Here is a 21,842-nt window from a genome sequence, read left to right on the forward strand (position 1 = left end):
GGCACTGCTAGCTTGCCATTTTCTGTCTTTTTTTTTTTTCTTCTTTTTCCCAAAGACTGTTACCACAGCAACAGGGTTTGAGCTGTCTTGAGGAATCCTTGCAGCCTTCCGTTGCCTATCGGCTGGGGGAATAGGAAGCCCATACGTGTGCCTTGCACTGCAGTGTGCTAATGAGTGCATTTTAATCAGAAGTGCTCCGTTCCTTCACAGAAAGCTGCACTCGTTGCCAAATTCATCTCATCAACGCGGGCCCGACTCATAAAACACACAGCTTAAATTGTTAGCCATGCGCAACTGGCAGCCATGCCGTAGTTACTTGGGTTACTTAGCGATGGGATTTACCGTGGATACGAGATGTATCTTCTGCCTTTAGATTGTGGGTTTTATTTATTTATTTTTTTTATCAATATAGCTTTATGTCTATTGACACCGAAACAAAAAAAAAAAGATTTTAGAATCTGTGATTTTGCTTGTGCTCAAGAAGGGTTCTTGTTTCATGTTTGGTTGGATTGAATTAGCGTTTTGACTGGTCGCGTATGGTTAAGCTGTAATATTCAATTTTCTTTTGCACACCCTTCTCTCCCTCTCTCTGTCTGTCTCTCTCTTTCTTTTTCTCTTTCACATGCACACACACACGCACACTCAGAAACAAATGTATTTGCAGTACGAACAAACAAGAGTGATCATATCAGATCAGGAACGACTGAAAGGCTGGTATCAGTAGAACCGGGCATCGCCGTCGTCTAAAACCCCAAGCCGACCGTCGTGAAAGCAGCAACCTGAAATCTTCCCCTCAATGACAGATACGGAGCGACAGGCATGTCGGCAGCAGGAGACGCCGAATACGCGAGCGCCTCCTCCCTCGCCCTCATCCTCCTCCATTTGAGCCGAAATCTCCCGCCAGCTTCGTAGTCACAACCTGTTCCCTTTGTGTCCCTCAACCACCTGCTGAGGAGACGATAGAGCCACTCCGCAGCAGAGCGCCGATCTGACCTCACCTCACCCTGGCCGAGCGAGTGAGTCACCCGGACACAAAGGCACAGTGAAATCCTGAGAGAATTTCCTCTGATTAGAGAGGGTCTTGTGTCCTGTGTCACAGAGAGTAGGAGCCTGTCACATCACTGGAGACTAATCTGTTAAGTGTGTTCGAACTATGTTTACGCCACTCTGGTTGCTTTTTAAGTCACCGAGGCAGAGCTGTAACTGCAACGTAAGGAACAGTCACGGCTAAGCGGAGAAAGGTCACTTTTTCACGCTTGAATGGTTTAAACAGATATTATGGCTATATTGAAATTAAATTTTGACTAGTTTAAAAGTACTGTGTTATTATAATAATACCTCGATGCAGAATTTCAAGCAGATTTAATCCCATGTCTGGGAATGTAAAATGACATTTTATATTATTGTGGGGTTTTTTTGTTGTTGTTGTTGTTTTTTGAAGTGGCAAAGCTGCTTAGTAGGAAAAAAAAAATCAGAACCATCAGATGTTTGGTGATTTGGGACCTAAGCTTTCTGTTTGCTGTAAGTAACCACTGTTTCTCTGGAGGTTCGCCCGGTCATTCTTTTCTTGAAGTAACCTACTCTGTGCAACCTGAAGGGCGTCTAGGTGCTTTGTTGTGGCGTAACTTTGAGAGAAATGTTGTTTTAACCTCTACCACTTCAGCCCCGCCAAACAATTTATCAAAAAAACTGTCAAAAGTCCCTCAACATGTTATTTAAAAAAAGAGGATTGTACTGGCGTGGGAAGGTTGGAGGTAATTGAAAAGGAAGACTTAAGGTACGGTATATAGCCTTCTTTTCAGAAACAGAGTGACTGTTTTGAAAGGCCTAATGGAGAAAAGGGGATAAGAGTTATCAGGAGACAGGAGTTGCTGACACAAGCAGTGCAGTTCAAAGCAAATGAGACATTGACTTGGCACTTATCGGGGAGTAGCTTTGAAAAAGGAGGGCAGTTATAGCACGCAGTACGTTTATCTGTGGATGGACTCTGTGTATATTGTTTATGTGTTGTGGTAAATTATGGACTTTTGTCTTCCAGGTCTCATCCTCACTGTTCAAAATGTGCACCTTTATACTTTTTTATGGATAGATAAGGGGAGGAAAAGAGGAGAGAGAGAGAGAGAAAGAGAGAGAGAGAGAGAGAGAGACAGACGGAAAAAGAGTGAGAGAGAAAATGTTTGCTTTTACGGACAGAACGACACGCGCTGCGGTCTTCCATGACTATTAACCTGACATTTCTCTAAATAGAATTTGTGTTTTGGCTTAATCCTTGGACCTTGCTTTGCCTCAGAAAAATAACAACAACAACAACAAAAAAACTTCTAGACAGTACAACTCGTCATAGCATTGGATTCTTTTCTCTCAAGGATGAATAGCAACAGATAGAAGCAGCAGAAACGGAACAACAACAAAAAAAAGCGGCCAAAGAACGCTAAGGCCATAGGTAAGCTTTCCAGTGCTGTTTTCAATTCATTTTCCCTACCACTAAATGGAGCAAAGCAGACATGCATTTGGACATGAAGAGTCTGTGCTCGTTTGATGATGACTGTCTGGGTAAGAGAACGGTAATGACTCTGGGCATCCATCAGAACCCCTAAAGCCCCAAAGCCCTCGATTAACTTCCAGTCAGCTCTTCAAATTAACTTTTTTTTTTTTTTGAAAAAGGCCTTTGTTGCCATGGAGATCAGAGGGCATCAGCATCTGTGTGTTAGTGTCGCTTTGGAAACAATAAAGGCACAATGAAGCTAAGCATGTTGCTACTTGATGTTCTGAAGATTCGTTCTGATAAAATTAACAGTGGGTTTTGGCCATTTACGCAAAGGCGTACTCCTGTTGTATGGAAGTAGATACAACATGAATATGTGTGAGAGTGTGTGTGTGTGTGTGTGTGTGTGTGTTTTTTCTTTCTTAGAGGACACACACTCATAACACCCACCCACACATGTACAGAACACACCAACACGCATACACACACACACACACACACACAACAGTGAGAGCATGAGAGAGAGAGAGAAGCCAGACCCCATTTTGAAATCTTGCATGTAGTAGTAGACATTCGAAATGTCTCTCAGTGGCTTGTTCAATAATTAAGACTTGAGGCCTTATTATTTCACAAAGACATACCCAGATTTATTATAGATTTAACAAGAATAATCTCATCACAGTTAAATGCAACCCTCATATGTACTCACATTATGCTCTGACCTATGAGACGAGCCAAACCGGTGGTAGCGCGTCGGATCTTTATTTCTCACGGGTTACTCAGGGTGTCAGTCAGACCAGATATTTGCTTATTGGTTGGGTGGCGTGAAAAAATTCTGCTTGCTGCCTGGTCTTTGCCTCCAGCTGCCTCTGTGTGTAATTCCAGAGTGAGGTTAATGCCTCTCTTAGTGAGCAATCCCTCATAATTCCGCCAGTGGCGCTCCCTAATTAAATATCCATGTTGGCCCCGCTCGCTCTAAATGAGGTAATGGGCCCACTGCCAGACATGTCACTTTTCTGAAGGTTGGCAGAGAGAGAAGAAGAGAGGACTATTCCTCCCCCTTTTTTTCCCTCTCCCCCTTTTTCTGCACATTTCCTACTTCAAGTACTTGGACTTACAGGTTTACATATGCTTCAGAATCTCTTCATAACTAGGATTTTTTATTTTGTGTCAGACTTACTGTATATTCAAGTCTAACTTTGAATGTAGTATTAATATAAATATATGATCAAGTGACTGCATGTTAATACGGCGCACCTGAGCGTGCTTCTCTATTTATTTGTTTACTTTAACTTTTACATTACTTTTACATTACATGCATTAACATGTTCACTGATGTCAGATCACCTGTGAGTCAATTTAAGCCTGGGCTTCACTTAAAACTACACTGGCTCAAGAACAAACGCTGCCATCAGCGCTTTCCTGCATCCATCTGCTCAGTGATCTGGGTCTTGACAAAAAAGGAAAAAAAGTAAGAAAAGTATTAGAGTTCTTTAAAACAAAACAAAACAAAACCAAAACCAAAACAAACAAAAAAACCACAACAACAACAACAACAACGACAAAAAGCTGACACGTCACAGTGTATCCTTTTCCAAAGTGTTATTTTTTTTTTTTCCTGTTTCGCTCTTCTGCGTTCATTTTTCTACTTTAATTTCCACAGTGGAACGGTAAGAGAAAGCCACAGGCGTGCAGCCTGAGTTGGTCAACCGAGATTTAAGCGGTCTCACTTTGCTATGACATGCTGCACTCGGGAGCGGATAGAGAAGTTTCCTTCAAGGCGTTCAGAGTAATTGACTCATTTTTCAACATTTCTTTTTTTTGTTGAGCTGGCACAATTCAGAGCGGCACAGACCCACGTCAGTGACACAGTCAGTCTATGTCAAGGAGGGACCGTAAAAAAAAAAAAAAAAGGGGGGGGCTTCATTTCAATATCCCACGTGTCCCAAAACCAAGATTTACTCTGTCACTTTTTTTTTTTCCTCTGACTCCTCTTCATCTTTTGAGATAACTGATCTGGAATCAATATTTCCTACTATGGTTCTTAACCTTCACCATTTAGGAGCCAAAGCCTAAAAACCGATCTGAGGTCAGCAGTAAATTGTGTCTTTGTCTTTCACTAACAGGAGTACTCACAGCACATAAGGATGATGTGTAAAACCTACCCCTGGGCTTGTTCCACCTTTCCAGCCCAGGGAATGGTGTGATATGATCTAATATAAGGTTCCAGTGCAGCAAACAGGCAGTAATCGGCCACGGGCAGGTCTATATCCGTTCTACTGTCGAATCTCTCCTTCCTACTGACACTAATCACAAACGGCACACGTTGGATATGATTGGAGAAAATGTGGTTTGTAAAACTATGTGGTACACCGGTTGAAGACTAAAGGAGGTTTGGTAAAAATTGAAAGGGGCCTTTATTCCCAGGCTGGCGTAGTCACTTCTCTGTGAATTTGCAGTGGTTGAGAGCTGGGTTAGATGGAGCAGTGAGAAGGACTGTAAGAGGCAGAATATAGCAGTGAAGCAGAGAACCTGACTGGATGACGGTTACCTCCTGGGGCTTGTGTCAGTCTTAACATTACTGCTAATGAGCTGTCAATGGGAGAGAGAGAGAGTGAGTGAGAGAGAGAGAGAGAGAGAGAGAGAGAGAAAGAGAGAGAGAGAGACAGAGAGACTTGGAGGTAAAGAATAATTGCGGAATTGCTCTCTGGGAGCAAATAAGTATAATAAGCTGGTCAAACATCGCTGACTGCAGTCATATTCTGATGACTCATATGAATTTTTGCATTTATGAGGAACTCTCCTCTCCTCTCCTCTCTTCTCCTCTCCTCTCCTGTCTTCTCCTCTCTGCCTATCAGTGACACTAGCATTCAGCATTAGCAGTCACTCCTGTTATAAGTTGAAGGCTAAGGCCAGGGTAACAGTTGCATTGTGCCCAAAGCTGTGCCGTGCAACTTTTTCTGCATTGAGGTTTCCCTTGCTCCTGAGTGATGCTTTGAGAAAATAATCTGAACATAGACAGCTGGATCTGTGGGTGCACTAGGTACTGGTGACTACCTAGTGACTGCTCCCATAATGCCTCAGGAAAAACTGTGGGTCATTTTTCCCATCTTCTCAACACTGTTTGCGTGTGTGTGTGTGACTGTACACGTATGCGTGTGCATGCATGAATGTGTATCTATGAGTATGAGTACGGGTATATACCTGTGTGTGTATATATTCGTGTGAGTGAGAGAGAGAGAGAGATGAAGAGCATGAGACAGAAAGGGAATCAATATATTTTTTCCGTATGACGTGTGATGTCAGAAATACCTATCAAAAATAACACCAGTAAAACCAGCCTTCTTCCCTTACTCACTATTTTCCGTCTAAAAATGAAAAAGAGTGAGGGAAGACAGATAGATTTTCGTTAATATTATACCACTTCATTTTCTTTTCCTTTCTAGCATACTGCAGGCCACGGCAGTGGTACTCCTGCAGGGAACACACATTAGAACATTCCTTTGTAATCCATGGAGAATGATTTGCCTTGTGGACTGTTAAATTCCTCTTTGTGTGTTTCTGCTGAGCCGTATCGACTAACTCTTATGTGTGTTCAGTCGTTCTGTCACACTCCAGAGTGCTGCCAGATTCCTGCTTTAGCCCCTTTAAGTCCTTCAGTGTCTGTCAGTCCCTTTTTTTTTTTCCATTGGTATGCACAGTAAAAAGATGGAATTAATTTTTTTTTATGAGTTACGAATTAAACCGTGACAGAGCTGATGGGTTTTCTTCTGTTTCTTCTTCCTTTTTTTTTCAGCTCTCTGACCATTCCCACTGCTATTTCTTTCTTCTTTTTTTTCTGTCTTTACTTTTTATCCCCCCCCCCCTTGCCTTTTATCTGTATCTCCCTTTTTATTGGTACGCTACGCAGTTCGTCTCACAGTGTCGTTATTTTCTTCTTCTTCTTCTTCATCCTCTTTTTTTTTGTCATTGCATTTTGGCTCTTCTGTGCTGTTAAGAATTCAACACTGCAATTCCCTCGTCATCGCTCTCTTAGTCATTTTTTGTTTATCTATTTGACATTTTATGCTGTCCACATCATGAAGTTGCTTAGCATAACGCGTCAAAAGTTTATTACAGTAAAACTCTGCATGTAAAATTTAACCTTCAAGTTTTCTTTGTATTTCATATTTGTTCAATCAGTACCATTCTTAAAATCTAAATTCTTTTACAATTTGCAGTCTGACTTTTAAAATTTGAAGTAAGGCTTTTAAAGAGTCATTTAGTGTCACTAGCATCAAGCATGTAATTTGATTAGCGTGCTAATGATAGCTAGTGTACTGCAATGCTACATATTCATTAGGGGTGTAATGATTCACCGATATGAATCAGAAACTAAATCAACTACATCAACACACGGACCCCTGAATCAATCTAAATGTACCACGAACCGGTCAATGGCCCAATTCTAAAGTTAGGAATAGCTTGACTGAAGCTTTGCTAACTTCTACTTTAGTACAAACTAAGGTGCTGCGGGAGACTCACTGATCTAACATTTCAAGTCAAGTTACTTTCAAAATAATAATGACCACCTCTCCTTCGCTAATAAATCTGCACAGTGTCTCACGCTGACGTTTCACCTTTTACGAGAGTAGCGTTAGCGCTGCTTGTGAGGTAAAGACCAGAGCAACATGTCTGACAACGCCCACACGGTTTACAGTGCACCATCAAATCTAAAATCTAAAGTTTGGCAGACATTTGTATTTTATTAAAAGGCAGGAAAATGAATATCTACATTAAACAAATGTTAAGAACTGTATCAGATTGCATCCTATCGCATCAAATCACACAGAATCTAATCGCTGAATCCTAACATCTGAATTGCTGGTCATATCAGTGAATCGTTATACCCCTAATACTCACATATGTGTTTTTAGTGATCTGTAGTTGTCTCTAAACCTCCCTGTATGTGTACTAGCCTTAACTGTCTATCACATGGTTTGAGAGGGTGAGTATGATGGTAATCCTGCTTAACTGCGTGACACTTGGGATGTATCAACCCTGTGAAAACATAGACTGCTCCTCTGACCGCTGCCAGGTACTGCAGGTATGAGTCTCTCTCTCTCTCTCTCTCTCTCTCTCTCTCATTCCTTCACCCTACTCCACACACCACACACACACACACACACACAGTTCCCAGCCCCCCGCCACACCCTCAGTGCTCTTTTCACGAGATCCGTAGGAACATGGATCTGTAGGCACTCTCAGCTTCTTTATGACTCATTGATTTGAACCACTAAGAGCGAAACCTAGACTTGACCGTTTTTTTCTCTCTCTCTCTCCCTCTCTCTCTTCCTCAAGTGCATCCTATATAATTATGTCAAGCACCGGCCTTCCCTCTTCTATGATACATTGCAAAGGCACTTGAATAGCCATTTTTGTTGGCGTGAGCGCTGCTTTCTATAGCCATTGCGTTCATTTTTTTTTTTTTTTTTTTTTTTACAAACTCACCTTGTGTTTACATACCTTCACGCTGCTTCTCTCAACATGAGGCTCTTAACTCAAGTATTTCACTTCATGTGTTCTGCACACTCAATCTAAAGCTCCATTACAAGAGCAAAACCTTGATGTATTGATGTCTTTTTTTCTTCTTTTTTTTTGTGGTACTGCATTAAAACTGTGAGTAAAGCGCTGGAAACTGTGGGAGGGAACATAGTGTTGATATATTCACAGCTGAAATGCACTTTAAAGCTATCAATGAATCAAATGCAGTTTTAGCTCAAAAGATCTCCTTAGGAGTTTGTAAAAACCCTGATACTGCAGTCTCGTCATTACAAAGTTGAAACTCAGTGTTTATTTTGAGGTTGTTGAAGGTTTTCATAGGTTTAAAAAAAAAAAAAAAAAAAATCTCTCCCTCACAATTTTTTCCACAAACGCTAGCATCTGGACTTCACCATTGTCCTTCACTGCAACCTTGTCTACAGTTTAGGCCCCTGTATGCCCCCTGTTTACAGCAGTTGCTGTTTCAGAACCGTGTTGGGTCCTGATTTTGTGCTCTCCGTCTTTGAAGCCGCTGTCAGTCTGTCGGTTTCCTCTCTGGATCACAGCAACCCAAAGCTCTCGAGTCAACTTAAAAGCGTTCTCCTGGAAAAAAAGAGAGAGAGAGAGAGACTCCCCTGACACACGCATATACACACACAGACGGTGCTGCTTTGAAACCTTATGAATGGCTCCTCTGTTTAAGTCAGAATGAGTTTTACATTCTATCTCTGCATCACAGAGGCCTTTGGTGGCAGCGGTGCAATCCAGTTGTATTTCTTAATGCAATTTCACAAATATTTAAGTATGAATTGAACTATGAATTGATATTATAAACAATTAAGTTCGAACTCTGAGTCTGATATGAAAAACGATATGTCACTTTGATGCATTTCTATATGAATGCATCAAAATGACATATAAATGTCACTTAAGCTGTGTTTATGATGGTTAAAAGTCACCTTTGTCTCAATGATCACAAAAATACAGATTATAGATGGGGGTTTTTTTGTGGCGGGCCCTTGCATGTATTCATCTTTGCCTGTGCCGTTAAATTGTAATGTTCTTAACCAGAGCACTAATTAAATTTCATTTTCATGCGAGCATGCCACACGTGCTTCTGCATGTAAACCTCCGACTGGCCTCAGTGGATTAGCGTCAGAGCACGATTAGCATCGAGCATGCTCCTGGGAATTTAGTAGCTCGGGGTAAACAAAGACCCAGAAACCTCACAATGAAGATAAACGGGATTTCCTAAAACAGATTTTGATATTTAGTTAAAACAAGAACCATATTTCATACACAATTAGAAGAAATTCAATTTTAACATCATCGCTTGCAGTTTTGTTTTTTTTGTTTTTTTTGACATCCCGCACCTCCCACCCGGTCTGATTCATGGAGAACATGAATGGAACAGCCGTAATTAGTTTAATACAAATAAATAATACCGTCTCAAAAAGAAACAATCATTAGAGGAGTGACGGCAGAGACTTGTCGATTCATTTGTTATTTTTAATTAGCTCGCTGTTCAGATGAATGTTTTGATGTCAGCTTATCTCTGATTACATTTCAAACGAAGAAGTTTGTTTTTTTGGGTTTTTTTCGTTGTGCTGCCTATTTACAGAGGGAAAACAGAAACACCAGAGGAAAAGGGGAATAAATTGAGGGCAAATACAATTTTATCTCAATAGTTCTTTCGTTTTCCCTTATCTTTCTTTCACTTTCCGTGACCTCTTTGTCCTTTGTTTACCTCCCTCTATCTGGTTTATTTCTCTCTCTCTCTCTCTCTCTCTCTCTCTCTCTTTCTCTTTTACCTATCCTCTCTTTGCTGCGGTGCCCCTTTTCTTCTTTGAACTCTTCATTTATTAATCTTCCATCACTCCCTCTCTTTCAGGCCTTCGATGCCTTCATCTATATCTTCTTTGCGGTGGAGATGGTGGTGAAGATGGTAGCTCTAGGAATCTTCGGCCGCCGTTGTTACCTGGGCGACACGTGGAACAGGCTGGATTTCTTCATAGTCATGGCAGGGTGAGTTCCAACCCCCCCCTCCCCCCCCCACTCCCACCTCCAACCCCCAACCCCCAACCCCCAAGAGAGAAAGATAGAACGTTAACAACCTTCGCCTATATTGGGTCCCTCTTCAGTTTGCCTCATAGAGTTTGTTTGCCCTGGGCTCCTCAGCATTCAGACCTTTTAGACTTTAAACAAATGATGGGCCCCGGTTTCCCCCCTGTGTAAAAAGAAAAAAAAATTGTCTGTAAGGGGCATGATGAATGAGAGAGAAAATGTGTTATGTCAAAGTGACCTGCTGGAAATGGGAGATAGTTCAGAGAGCTCTGCGTGGTTTTTGTTTCCATTAGGTTCTGGCTGTGGCTCAGAATAGTAATGCAGGCTGAGTGGGGCCAGATAGGAGAATTTTGACCCAAATGAACTGGAAGAAAGTCAATTGTCGCGCACTAAGGAGATATAACGAAAGAAAGCACGGGCAGGGTTACCATTTAAGGGTTAACGTTAATTGAAAGGGAAAAAAAAGAAACTGTATAACTTTTATCCACATGAGCTGAGAACTGACTTGACTAGAGCAAACTGCAATTCGCTGCATCAATACAGTGAATCAGTTTCAGCTCCAATGATAAATGGTAGATCTTAAATTGTTCTAAATCTCTTTAAGCCGTAGTGTTCTTGATTCCATTTTTCTTCTTAAAGTTGAACTAAAAAAGTCTCTTTTCTCATTAAAGTAAAAAAAAGAAGTGTTCGTTGTTTTTCGTGGTTTAGGGTGAAGCAAAAGGAATCAGGGGAGCTCTGAAGTCTGCTCTTTTTGCAGAAAGACTCGTTAAGGCTAGAAAATCTTCAAATTATCTTTTTTAAAGCCTGGACAGAGTCAAGCCCCGTTCCAACCCTGTCCAGAGAAACTACTAGAAACAGAGGCAATGCAAAGCTCCTGGCTTATCTGAACCAGCTTTACGTATGGATCCAGGCGATACCTGTTTGTAACGATATTGGCCGCAACACTGCGTTCTGACTGCTAGCGAGTGAGAGGACCAAAAACTTTTTGTACTAGCTTTAAGGAAGGGCATTTGCAACGACAATGAAGAGACGCAGTGAATAAACAGATTTTAAGCCGAACAGCCAACGTTTTTTTTTTCCCTTCTGTCGGTTAAGTTCATTCTGCTCCCTTTTGTTTTGACCTGTAGCGTCTCTTTCTCTCTCTCTCCCTCTCTCTCTCTTTCTCTTTCTCTTTTCTCACTGAAGCGGGAGTCACAGCGACCAGAAGGTCGTTCTGTATGCATGAGTCGCTCTGCTCTGCCAGCAGGCCTATCAACCCCAAACAGTCTGGCAGTCTGATTCACACATCACACACACAACCACACGCAGTATGCCTGGAAAGCCCCACGGGCACACATGCTAACATTTCTTCAGAGACAACTGTTGGAAGCCTGGGTTTAATAGAATTTAACCTGCCCATATTTTTCACCATAATGCACTTAAGATAATCCCAAGGCAAAGTCATTAATCATTAAAGACATCACGCATGGATATTACAGGACACGCACACACACACGCCCTACCGTTCACTTTCCACCCTCAGTGACTGGCATTTACATGACAGTCATATTGGACACACACACAGGCGTGCGCACACACACACACACACACACAACTGACAGTTTTCACATATTCTCAGATGTGTAAAGTCATAGGTCCCTCTTAATTTTAGCCACATTTGAGTGTGTGCAAAACGCATCGAAAAAAAGAAGAAGAAAAAAACAGAGAAAGATCATAAAAAAAAAGAAGTAGAAGATTTTCCTGGAGTAAAAAAAAAAAAGCGCAAGTCTTTTTAGTCGAACAGACAGATATTGAAGTCAGCCGAAAACGGAGTGGGAGTCATTTTAAAGAAGATAATATACTTTACATACTCAGACAGATAGGAATATTACTGTGCTCTAGCTGAAGAGGTTCAGTGCCCACAGTTAGAGAATTTGTGGGGACAGATATTGGTTCTGATGGAGTGTTTCCAGCCTCAGAGCTTCAGTAATAGAATTAACCCAGCTGAGTGACGTTTACCTTAATGCCCCATCGTACCGAGACCGTACGCAAGCCGGCGTTCGAGATCAAAGCCGCGATGTCACTCGCGTGTGTCTTTCTGCGTTTTTTCACCGACATCCGATCCGTATCCATTGGCTTCTTTCTCTCTCTCTTCTTTTTTTTTTTTTTTCTTTTTGCCCCATCTCTCTTTCCGTCTAGATGTTAATCTCCTCCCCTCACTCACCACACTCACACGAACGCACAAGAACCAATAAACCACACAGTTAGGGCTGGAGAAAGAGGAGTTTGCTATGGGGTCTTGCAGGTTTTGGGGCAGGTTCCGACCATGTTAGAAGGTCAGTATGTATCGCAGCAGGCTCTAGATGTGTCAGCTGTGTTCGGCTGAAAGCCAGCTGGTATGAGACAAAAGGTTACTGACCTCCTCTCACCATTCTGTCTGTCTGTTTCCTTTAAGTGCTGACAATAAAACTGTGAAACTTTGAATTCCCCCCCCCCCCCCCCCCCCCGCCCCGCTTATGTTATGTTCCAGCTGGCGTCAGTGCAAGCGCAGTTGTGCACACACTCGTACTGGGGCACGTAAAGCACATGCACACACACATGCACACACACACACGCGCACACACACGCGCACACACACATTGGCTTTTCACTGTTTAGCTAATCCGACTGTCAGAGAAGAATAGAAGAGTGATATCTCACACTGCAGACATGGCTTACACCTCTCTCTTTTAAAAGACCTCCCTTCTTCCCTCCATTCTCTCCATTGCCTCTCAGTCACTCTTTCCACAGAGAAGACTAACAGAGAGAGAGAGAGGGAAAAAGAGGAGAAAGAGATATCTAGTCTCTTCAGTCATTGCCTTCTGCTGGTGGTGTTCTTACATGGAGGGAAGAAAAGACAGACAGGAGAGGAGGCTCTAAAGAAAGGAGCAGAGCTATGAGAACCTGTCGGACAGCTAGTTAATTATCATACCTAAAAAGCTGATTGATGTAGCTTGAAACATCTGTTTGAGGTTTGGAGAGAGATGCTCAAAGACTTCCAATTTTCCATGCTTCTCAATTTCAATAAGCACAGGAATCTTAGATTCAATTAGCAGGGCGACGAGAGAAAGGAGATGAAAACAAGATGCATACGTGTGTGTGTGTGTGTGTGTGTGTGAGTGTGCATGCGTGTGCGCGTGTGTGTGTGTGTGCGTGTGTGTGTGTGTGCACGCAAGCGTGTGAGCGTGCGTGCGGTTGTGTGTGGGTGAAGTTGCTTGTGAGCATACCGTCTCAAGCACCTTCCTTGTCTTGCAAATTTGAACTTGCGTTAAGAGCTGCCAAAAACCACACCAGTGTGTGCTGTGAGAAGAACAGATGGAATGCTTTAATTGATATCTAATTTGACGTTGGCAGAGCGTTTGCGCATACATTGAAAGGATGCTCCGCATAAAATAAACAGAGACGGATTACTTTCCTGTCAAATGCACTGTAAGCAAGTCTTACTGTCTCTTTAGAGTAGTGTGGAGGATTCTGAGGTCCAACCATTGTTCTAAACATAGGCAGGAAAATAAAGGATCTCACAGTCAGTATTGAGTAGGTGTGTAGGACTGTGATTGGACATGGGCTATTATGTGAGCAGATTGTCCTGTTATCCTGTCCAAACGCACCGTTAATTTTAGAAGAGCACTGTTGCTATTCACTGTTTGTTGGGACTGGTGTTGGTTTCAATCGAGATATGCGTCTAAACCGTTTTACTGTTTTAGACACAGTTACCTCTCTGTTCTAAATATTAGTTCATAACAGGGGGTTTATAAGTCATTATGCAGATTTGTTGATAATGGCTGATGTTTAGAGTTATGACACAGAATGGCTTCTTATGTCAACGTCTACGTATGCCTAATGTGTCGTAAATGCATGTACAGTGGATAGTGTGGTATTCATAGGCAGGGTTTCCGTTCATTTGAACTGTGTAAGCGAATGCAATAGCCACTTGTGAATGGGATATGAATATTCAATTTGCTCTCGCCAGCTGGTTCACTATTATGTTTAGGTTTTCACACGCACGCACACACGCACACACACGCACATACACGCACACACACACACACTCACACTCATATCCTCATGAGACCGATAACATCTGTGCCTACCAGTTACAAGGAACAATGCCACGTTTACTCCTCACACCTCTTTGGTACACACACATAAACACAAACACACACACACTCACACACGTGCATACACTAGAAATACACTGTGGTCCAAATTATTATGCAAGTGACGTGTCAGTAGGATTTCAGTTAAATAAACATTTAGTTCTTAGTTTTTCAGTGAAAGTTTTTGCTTGTTTTATTTCTCCTGTGTTTTTAGATAACTGGTATCAATCTCAGACAGGTTTGGTAATTAGTGTGCCAGGTGATCTTAGTTAAAGGGAAACATACTTAAAGAGGGTTGTTCCACATTATTAAGCAAGGCACAGTTCTTATGCAATATGGGGAGGAAGAAAGATCTTTCTGAAGATGAATAGCATGAAATTGTGCAATGTCTTGCAAAGGGCATGAAAAGAGTTGATATTTCGCAAAAACCGAAGAGAGATCATCGAACTGTGAAAAGATTTGTGTGTGATTCACAGCACAGAAAAATGTGTTCAGATAAACCCTTATAAGTTTCTCTCAGGCAAATTAATAGTATTGAAAAGGGCAGCGATGAAAAAAAGCCACTGTTGAGCAGCAAACAGGTATTTGATGCTGCTGGTGTCTCTGGAGTCCCAAGAGCCTCACAATGCAGGATCTTCCAGAGGCTTGCAATTGTGCATAAAGCTATATTTTGACCACTCCTAACCAATGTTCGCAAAGAGAAACGTTTTCAGTGGGCTCGGAAATCCATGAAGACTAGTTTTCAAGCAGTTTTATTCACTGATGAATGCAGTGCTAAACTGGATGGTCCAGATAGATGGAGTTCTGAATGGTTGGTGAATGGCCAGCCTGTTACAACAAGACTGAGATGTCAGCAGGGAGGTGGCAGAGTGATGTTTTGGGCCTGAATATTGGGAACTGAGATCATAGGTCCCTTTAGGGTCCCTGAGGGCGTCATAATGACCTCCGCAAAAATATGTGGCATTCCTAAGTGACCATTTCCTGCCATGGTATAAAAGGAAGAATTGTGCCTTCCGGAATAGAATTATTTTCACGGGGGACAATGCACCATCCCATGCTGCAGAAAACACCGTCAACCCCTTGGTTGCTATGGGCATAAAGTGAGAAAAAAAAAAATCATGTGGCCACCATCATCCCTTGACCAAACCCCTATTGAGAACCTGTGGAGCATCCTTAAAAGGAAGATCCATGAGGGTGGGCGGCAGTGTACCTTAAAACAGCAGCTCTGAGTGACAATACTGGCATCCTCAAATGAAATACAGGCAGAAACTACACATGGACTTACAAGTTTAATGAATGAGAGAGTTGTTCAAGTGATATCAAGGAAGGGCTCATACATCAGTATATAACTTGATCTGTAAATCAAGTTACGTATTTTTTTTTTTTTATTTAAATTGCTTTAAATGTATTTTTTGAAAAATGATCTGTTCATGCAACAAATACAACAGATTTCTGTTTCGAATTTGTTATGACCCGTTGAATGTTCTCAAACTGTGCTGTGCATTATAATTTGGAACAATGTATTTTGAGTTCTTTTCAAAATATTAAAAAAAAAATAAAAAAGGCCAATGTCATCATCACTAGTTTTGCTTGTAATGACATCCACATTATGATATAATCTTGGCGGCTGAAAAAAACGAAAAACAAACGTAATCATATTGACTGTTTAGGAAAAACAAACAAAAACGGCATGTGCATTATAATTCAGAACACGGTGTATATAAGTATAAGGTGGTGAAATGTTACATTCACCGTTAGTACCATTTTATTCTTTTACTATTTTGCTCATATCTCTGTCACTTTTTTTTTGGATAGTGATATAAAAGTGCAAGTGTCGGTGAGTGTGTGTGTGTGTGTGTGTGTGTGTGTGTGTGTGTGTTTTCCATGTTCTCTACTCACACAGCCTGTCATTCTTGAGAGACACAACATTCTAGCATCATCTGTCTCAGTTAATTAAGCTATTAATCAACCACGTATGAAGAGTGAGCACTTCTCCTGAGATGTTAACTGGAGACAGTATTTTCAGGAGATGTGACATTTAAATTTGCCTTGGCTGCCAAGTGAACCATGGGGGAGTGTTGGACGGGCTATTGGACAGGGGGCCCTGACACTTATCTAAGAATGCTCAGCAATAATTGCTCCGTATCGCTTCTGTTTCATCATTTCATTTCGGTTTGGCTCCACGACTCCCTTATGTTTCATCCTATGCCTCTAAGCATATTCATGGGAAAGCGATCTTCAGCATAGTTGGATAGGCGAAAGCAATATGGTGGTTAATCCATCTGGCTTGCTTCTCCATAACCAACACATATGGGATTAGCGTAAGTGAGGGAAGGGATTTGATGGAATGAATGTGTTTGACTTGTGCCAGGATGTGTCTTGTCTCTGCTGCGGGCTCTGTGTTAGAGCAGGTGCGCTGTTCGAATCTTTGCATTTCTGTAGGCTCAGTTCAGGATTACAGCATTGCCCTGGTGGCAGGACAGCCTAATTAAACTGTGAAACAATTTTCTATCCCCACACCCCTGCGTGGGTTGGCGGTGTTGGGCGGCACAGTAATTTCTGAGATAAAACAGCCAATGTACTATGCATTGGTTAGACCCCCACCCCCCTCTTCCTGCCCCCCCCCCCCCCACCTTTTTTTAAAAATGTTTTTTTGCTAATGTTGCTCTGAACACTCACAACCCTGATTTGTTCAAGGTGTATTTGGTTGTTGGGCTCTTTTTCTTTTTTATCAGTATTAAGCTCTTATCAATATTTCACTTTCATGTTAATATTTTGTTTTATTTTCAAACTGATGTGAAAAATACATCATTATTCAGTCGGTGAAACACACTCTTGGCTTGTGAAGAATCGATACAGAAATGGAGAGTATGTATAGAAAAAAAAAAATAAGAGACGCTCTCTGCTTTGTGATCATTCTTTGAAAATAGCCAGACCTCCTAGTACAAAAGCAGGACTTTGAGGCTTTTCAAATATTTATGGCCGTCTTTGGAGGAATCCTAGATTAGAGTCAGTCATTCTGAGCCTGTTTTCTTGTGCACCTGGAGCGGGTTATATAAACAAACTGGCTGAGAGGGAGGGGAATGCGGCCACCACAAACTCTATGTGAAGCTACTTGCTCCAGTGCTGCATTCTCAGCACAACGGCTTTTGGATCACAGTGACATGTCTGCACTGTCCGCGCACAAAGCATCGCAGCCTCTTTCTCATTATACAGTGCGCATGTTGGCTGCTTCTGGATTTTGCCAAGCCTCTCTCTGTGCTCTCTCTCTCTCTTTCTCACTCGCTCGTTTTCTGCCTATATAATGCATAAACCACACGTGCCCCTGGGGGAACTTTCACGCTGTCAGATGATAGCATGGGCGCATCTGAAATGGGTATGGCTTGTTATGTTTAAAAATGACAGCGATTTTTCAAACCCCAATTTTTCACCTGATGCAGCAAAGTAACTCCATTGAAAATGGCCTCAATCTGCAGTTTCTCATCATGCAGGGTTGGATGCATGTATCTGCTGGGGTTGGAACTTTTTTTTTTTTATCAGTCCCGTTTCTGAAGATGAGTCTATATTTGGTGCTCTGTTTGGTGGTCTAGCCTAAAAAGAATGAATCGTGTATTTATACCCACCAGGCTGAGCTGCAAATATACACCAGACTACCAAAGTGGATTAGGGAGTGTATAGAGAGCGATACACAAATGAGGCAGTACCTCATCGTGAAGAGTTGCGCATGTAAGAAGGCCTAAGTGCTTACTTGGACCTTAGTATGTTTAAGGTATAAACTAAAAACTTAGTCCTATTAAGTTTTAAGTGACTTGGCTGTGTTCAGAGGGGCATTAGCTCCTTTGGTGTAATAGGGTGGATGTCAAATGCACTATTTGGCACAATAGGGAGGACGTCAAATACATTTCAGTGATGTTCATCAAACCCTTCCTACGCACTGCTGAAAAGTTTCGCAGGCAGTCTCTGTCAAGAGCAGCTTTTACGGTCAGACGCGGGGTTACGGTTACAGCTGGAAAGACGTTATCGTGCTTAGATTGCATTCCTTCCAAGCGTATGAGATGTTCAACCTAATTTTCTTTTTCTCATCTCTCATAATTGTTTCTAACATTCGTAAAATCCCAACAGAGCTTTTCATCACCCGCCAGCCCGGGGAAGGGCACCCGTCATATTCCGCCTTTCAGACGGGAACGCAGACACGCGCGCACACTTTGACTCTCTCTTTCTCTTTCTCCTACACACGCACGCGCTCACACACACACACACACACGCGCGCACGCAAACATACACAAACACAAATGCACACGTGCTCGCCTTTTCTAACGGTACATCACTGCAGCAGCCTCAGCTCCTAATCCTGCTTAGGTCTGTGTAATGGCATGCCACTTGCCCAGAGGAGCTGAGAGAGAGAGAGAGAGAGAGAGAGAGTGTCACAGCAGCAGAGATATGCATGCTCCCTTTGCCCTTTTTCTCAAGGTCACAGAGCTTGGATCTCAGGGATATAATCTTGGAAAAAGATGCAGTGCAGGTCTAACTCAGAACTTAAGTAACAGTAACTAAGTAACAGGAATTCATCATCCTCAACAATTTTTCGGTATAATAACATATCCATTTTTTGTGCCTTCATTAAAACGATGACAAATAATGCCTTTGGTAATATGAATAATGATTAAGTACAAGAAGAGAGAATATATATGGCTATAAGGGTAGACAGTCGAACACTGGAGAGCACCAGTTACAGGTAGGCGTTGTGCAATGATTTGTTTTTGTTTTTTTTTACTTAATTTTATCAATTTTGTTTTGTGTTTTTTTATCTACAGAGTGGTGGAATATTCCCTGGACCTCCAGAACATCAATTTCACCGCCATCCGGACGGTGCGGGTTCTGCGGCCACTCAAAGCCATTAACAGAGTGCCCAGTAAGTTGTCTCTTCTCCGTTGTTTTCTCTCTGTCGTGTGTATTTCTTATTTTACCGAGACTGCTCTCTGGGAAGCGCTTGTGCTATTTTAAACGAAACTATACATTGCCAGCGGGGCTTTGATTTTGACATAGCGTTTCTTTTCAGACAATGTATTTACTGTGAGTCTTGTAGCTATAATGCTAAATGCACCTGTCTTTATGTATGTATACTTTGGCTCCTTAAAGTTTAGACACATGGAACAGTAGACCGTTTTGTTTTGTACATTCTACACAAAGCTGCAAAATCAGTCTCTTCACATTTCATATCTAAGATATGGTTTTTTTTTTTTTTTTTTTTTTATGGTGGGAGGTGCTTAAAATCCCAAAACACTTATTCCCGTTTAGAGAAGTGATTAGAAAGGTAATTACTTGATTATTAACAGGCGGCGCGTCAGTAATCCCGAATCCTGCTAATTTAAGAGCTTACAGTGGGGATATACTTGAGAAGAAGTGAGAGGCATCCTGTTTCTCATTTAATGAGTGAAATAGAGCAAAGCAATCATTTATAACATCGCGACCTCTGGAAATCAAACTTGACGTCTTGTTCCTTTTGATCGCGTTTGCTTTTTTCAAATGATAAGATCATCAATCTCATTTAATCAAGTGAACTGCAGGTTATACTTAAAGGGATATTAATATGCTTGAGTTTGTCTATATTTGTCAGTTCTCTTTGCTCTATCATGAGTAGTTTTTTTTTTCATGTGTGTAAATGGAAATATTTAGGAAAAAGAGGGCAAGGCAAAAAAAAAAAAAATGTTTATTTCATAGCGCTCCCAAGGGGAATACTAAATGTTTCATTCTGGCCGAAATTCAGATTTATTAAGATCCATAACCATAAATTCTTTCATAAAAAAAGAGGGCAGCTGGAGCATGTTGGCCAGAAATAGAAACCAGTGAGAAGAAATGTGGATCTGAGAATGACATTTGAGCTGAGGGATAGTAACAGACACCAGGAGGAAATGAAAGAGGGGAAAAAACAACAACAAAAACAACAGCAATGCAGTTGTTGGGAGTATTTGCAGTAAAGACTGGTGGCTGTGGATCTAAAACAAGGCACAGTTGCTGTTTGGCTCTTGTTGGTTGTATGTAAACATCCTCAAGTCTTCCTCAGAGATCAAGAAGATCACAGTGCACGATATGGGCTGATGGCTAATGTCCATAAGATCCACCTCAGACTTCAGTAGAGGCTTATCACTCCCCTTTCAACTGTGTCGAAATACACAAGAGATATCTCGTATCTTTTCTCTCTCTCTCTCTCTCTCTCTCTCTCTCAGTCCCTTTAGCTGAGGGCAGTGCTTCTCAACCAACATAAGCAGGAGATAAAGTTCTGTACACAGGCCCCTTAAAAAGTCCCTGCTCAGTGTCTTGTCAAACATGACTATATTCAGAAAGTCGTGGGCATTCTCATCATAAATGCATGTGTAATTTGTGTATAGTTGCTCTCCAAATGCCTTTATTATGGTCTATGAAAGATTTTTTTTTTGTAAATCTTGATATATTTCCGTGAATATGACGGTATGACAGAATCAAAGCTGAGGTGCAGAGCAGAAAGTTAGAAGCACAGAAATGATGTCCTCTTGTACCACCAGAGCTGGGGACTGGCTGAGAGGAACAGCCTGTGAATATGGGTATTTGCTGGACTTGTTGAGGAGTATTTCTGTGGTGGAGGTAGTGTAGAAAGCATAGGAGCAAAGGAACAATCGTTGTCCGGAAAAAAGAAGACAATTCTTTTAATCCATGGCATACATCTTATTTAAGGTCTCAAGAAGTCAAGGTGTTTTCTTCATTTCATGTACAATTCAATCCCTTTTCTTTATCCCCCCCCATTCATCTTTTTCTCTCTCTCCTTCTCCCCCTCCCTTTCCTCTCTCACCCAATTCAATTAAACAGCATTTAATTCTAATGAACTGCTATTGGCGGAATGATAAACTCTCTGTCATCGAAGGCCCCAAGGCTTTGGATTTCACGCCAATGCAGAGGAGAACACACACACACACACACACACACACACACAATGTGTGTGTAAAAGGTCGTCTTTCCCTCAATCAGTCAGAAAAAAGAGAGGTAAGATGAATGGATGTGAATGGCAGGCCAGATACATGATCCAGAATGTTCTTCTATCGGGAACGATGTCTTCTCAAGTAGCTGGTATGAAATTTCACATTGGATAAACCTTTTGAACCTACCCATGCATTTTGAAATAGTGAAACGCGTTGATATAATGCAGAAGTAAAGTCTAAGCCTACTTAAGAAAGTAAAACAGGCAAAGCAAGCTTCCACCATCAAACTGACAAATGACCTCAAGTGAGACTTGCACTTAGGTAAGCTTCAAGGATGAACCAGTCTCTTAACCTGTCCCTGGACTAATAGAGAAAAAGGCTCAGATAAGAGCAACGTGTGCTGTGAGAATCATCACTGACCCTTCATTCTTCTGTGGGCGCTCTCCATGGTGCTGGAATGAACGGCGTTCAGGCGTCGTTTTTTTTGACAACTGAAGGCGAGCGGTATCCGTCGTGGCGGAGCCATAGCATTTGCATTGGCCCTCATTTGTTTGTCCAATTAGCAGATTCTACCAGCACAACATCGCTCATTAAAAATACAACATGTGAAACCAAGCCCCAAGTTTCCCTCCACCAAAACTTGAGAAAAGAGAACTTTTATTTAAGGGTTTTGAGCAGCGCCGTCGTAATGGTTCCCCCGTCTTG

The 21,842-nt window shown here is 41.7% G+C and overlaps 1 protein-coding gene across 1 annotated transcript in view; it reads left to right on the forward strand.

The window, feature by feature from the left end:
* The window catches only part of LOC115819842 (voltage-dependent T-type calcium channel subunit alpha-1I-like), an 85,972-nt gene that overhangs the window by 18,567 nt on the left and 45,563 nt on the right, over positions 1–21,842 (forward strand). Inside the window, exons 2-4 of the mRNA XM_030783355.1 lie at positions 7,460–7,571; positions 9,897–10,030; positions 18,999–19,096. Of these exons, the coding sequence (XP_030639215.1) occupies positions 7,460–7,571; positions 9,897–10,030; positions 18,999–19,096 (344 nt within the window). The remainder of the gene's footprint in view (positions 1–7,459; positions 7,572–9,896; positions 10,031–18,998; positions 19,097–21,842) is intronic.

Source organism: Chanos chanos, chromosome 8, assembly GCF_902362185.1.
Source record: "Chanos chanos chromosome 8, fChaCha1.1, whole genome shotgun sequence".
NCBI lineage: Eukaryota > Metazoa > Chordata > Actinopteri > Gonorynchiformes > Chanidae > Chanos > Chanos chanos.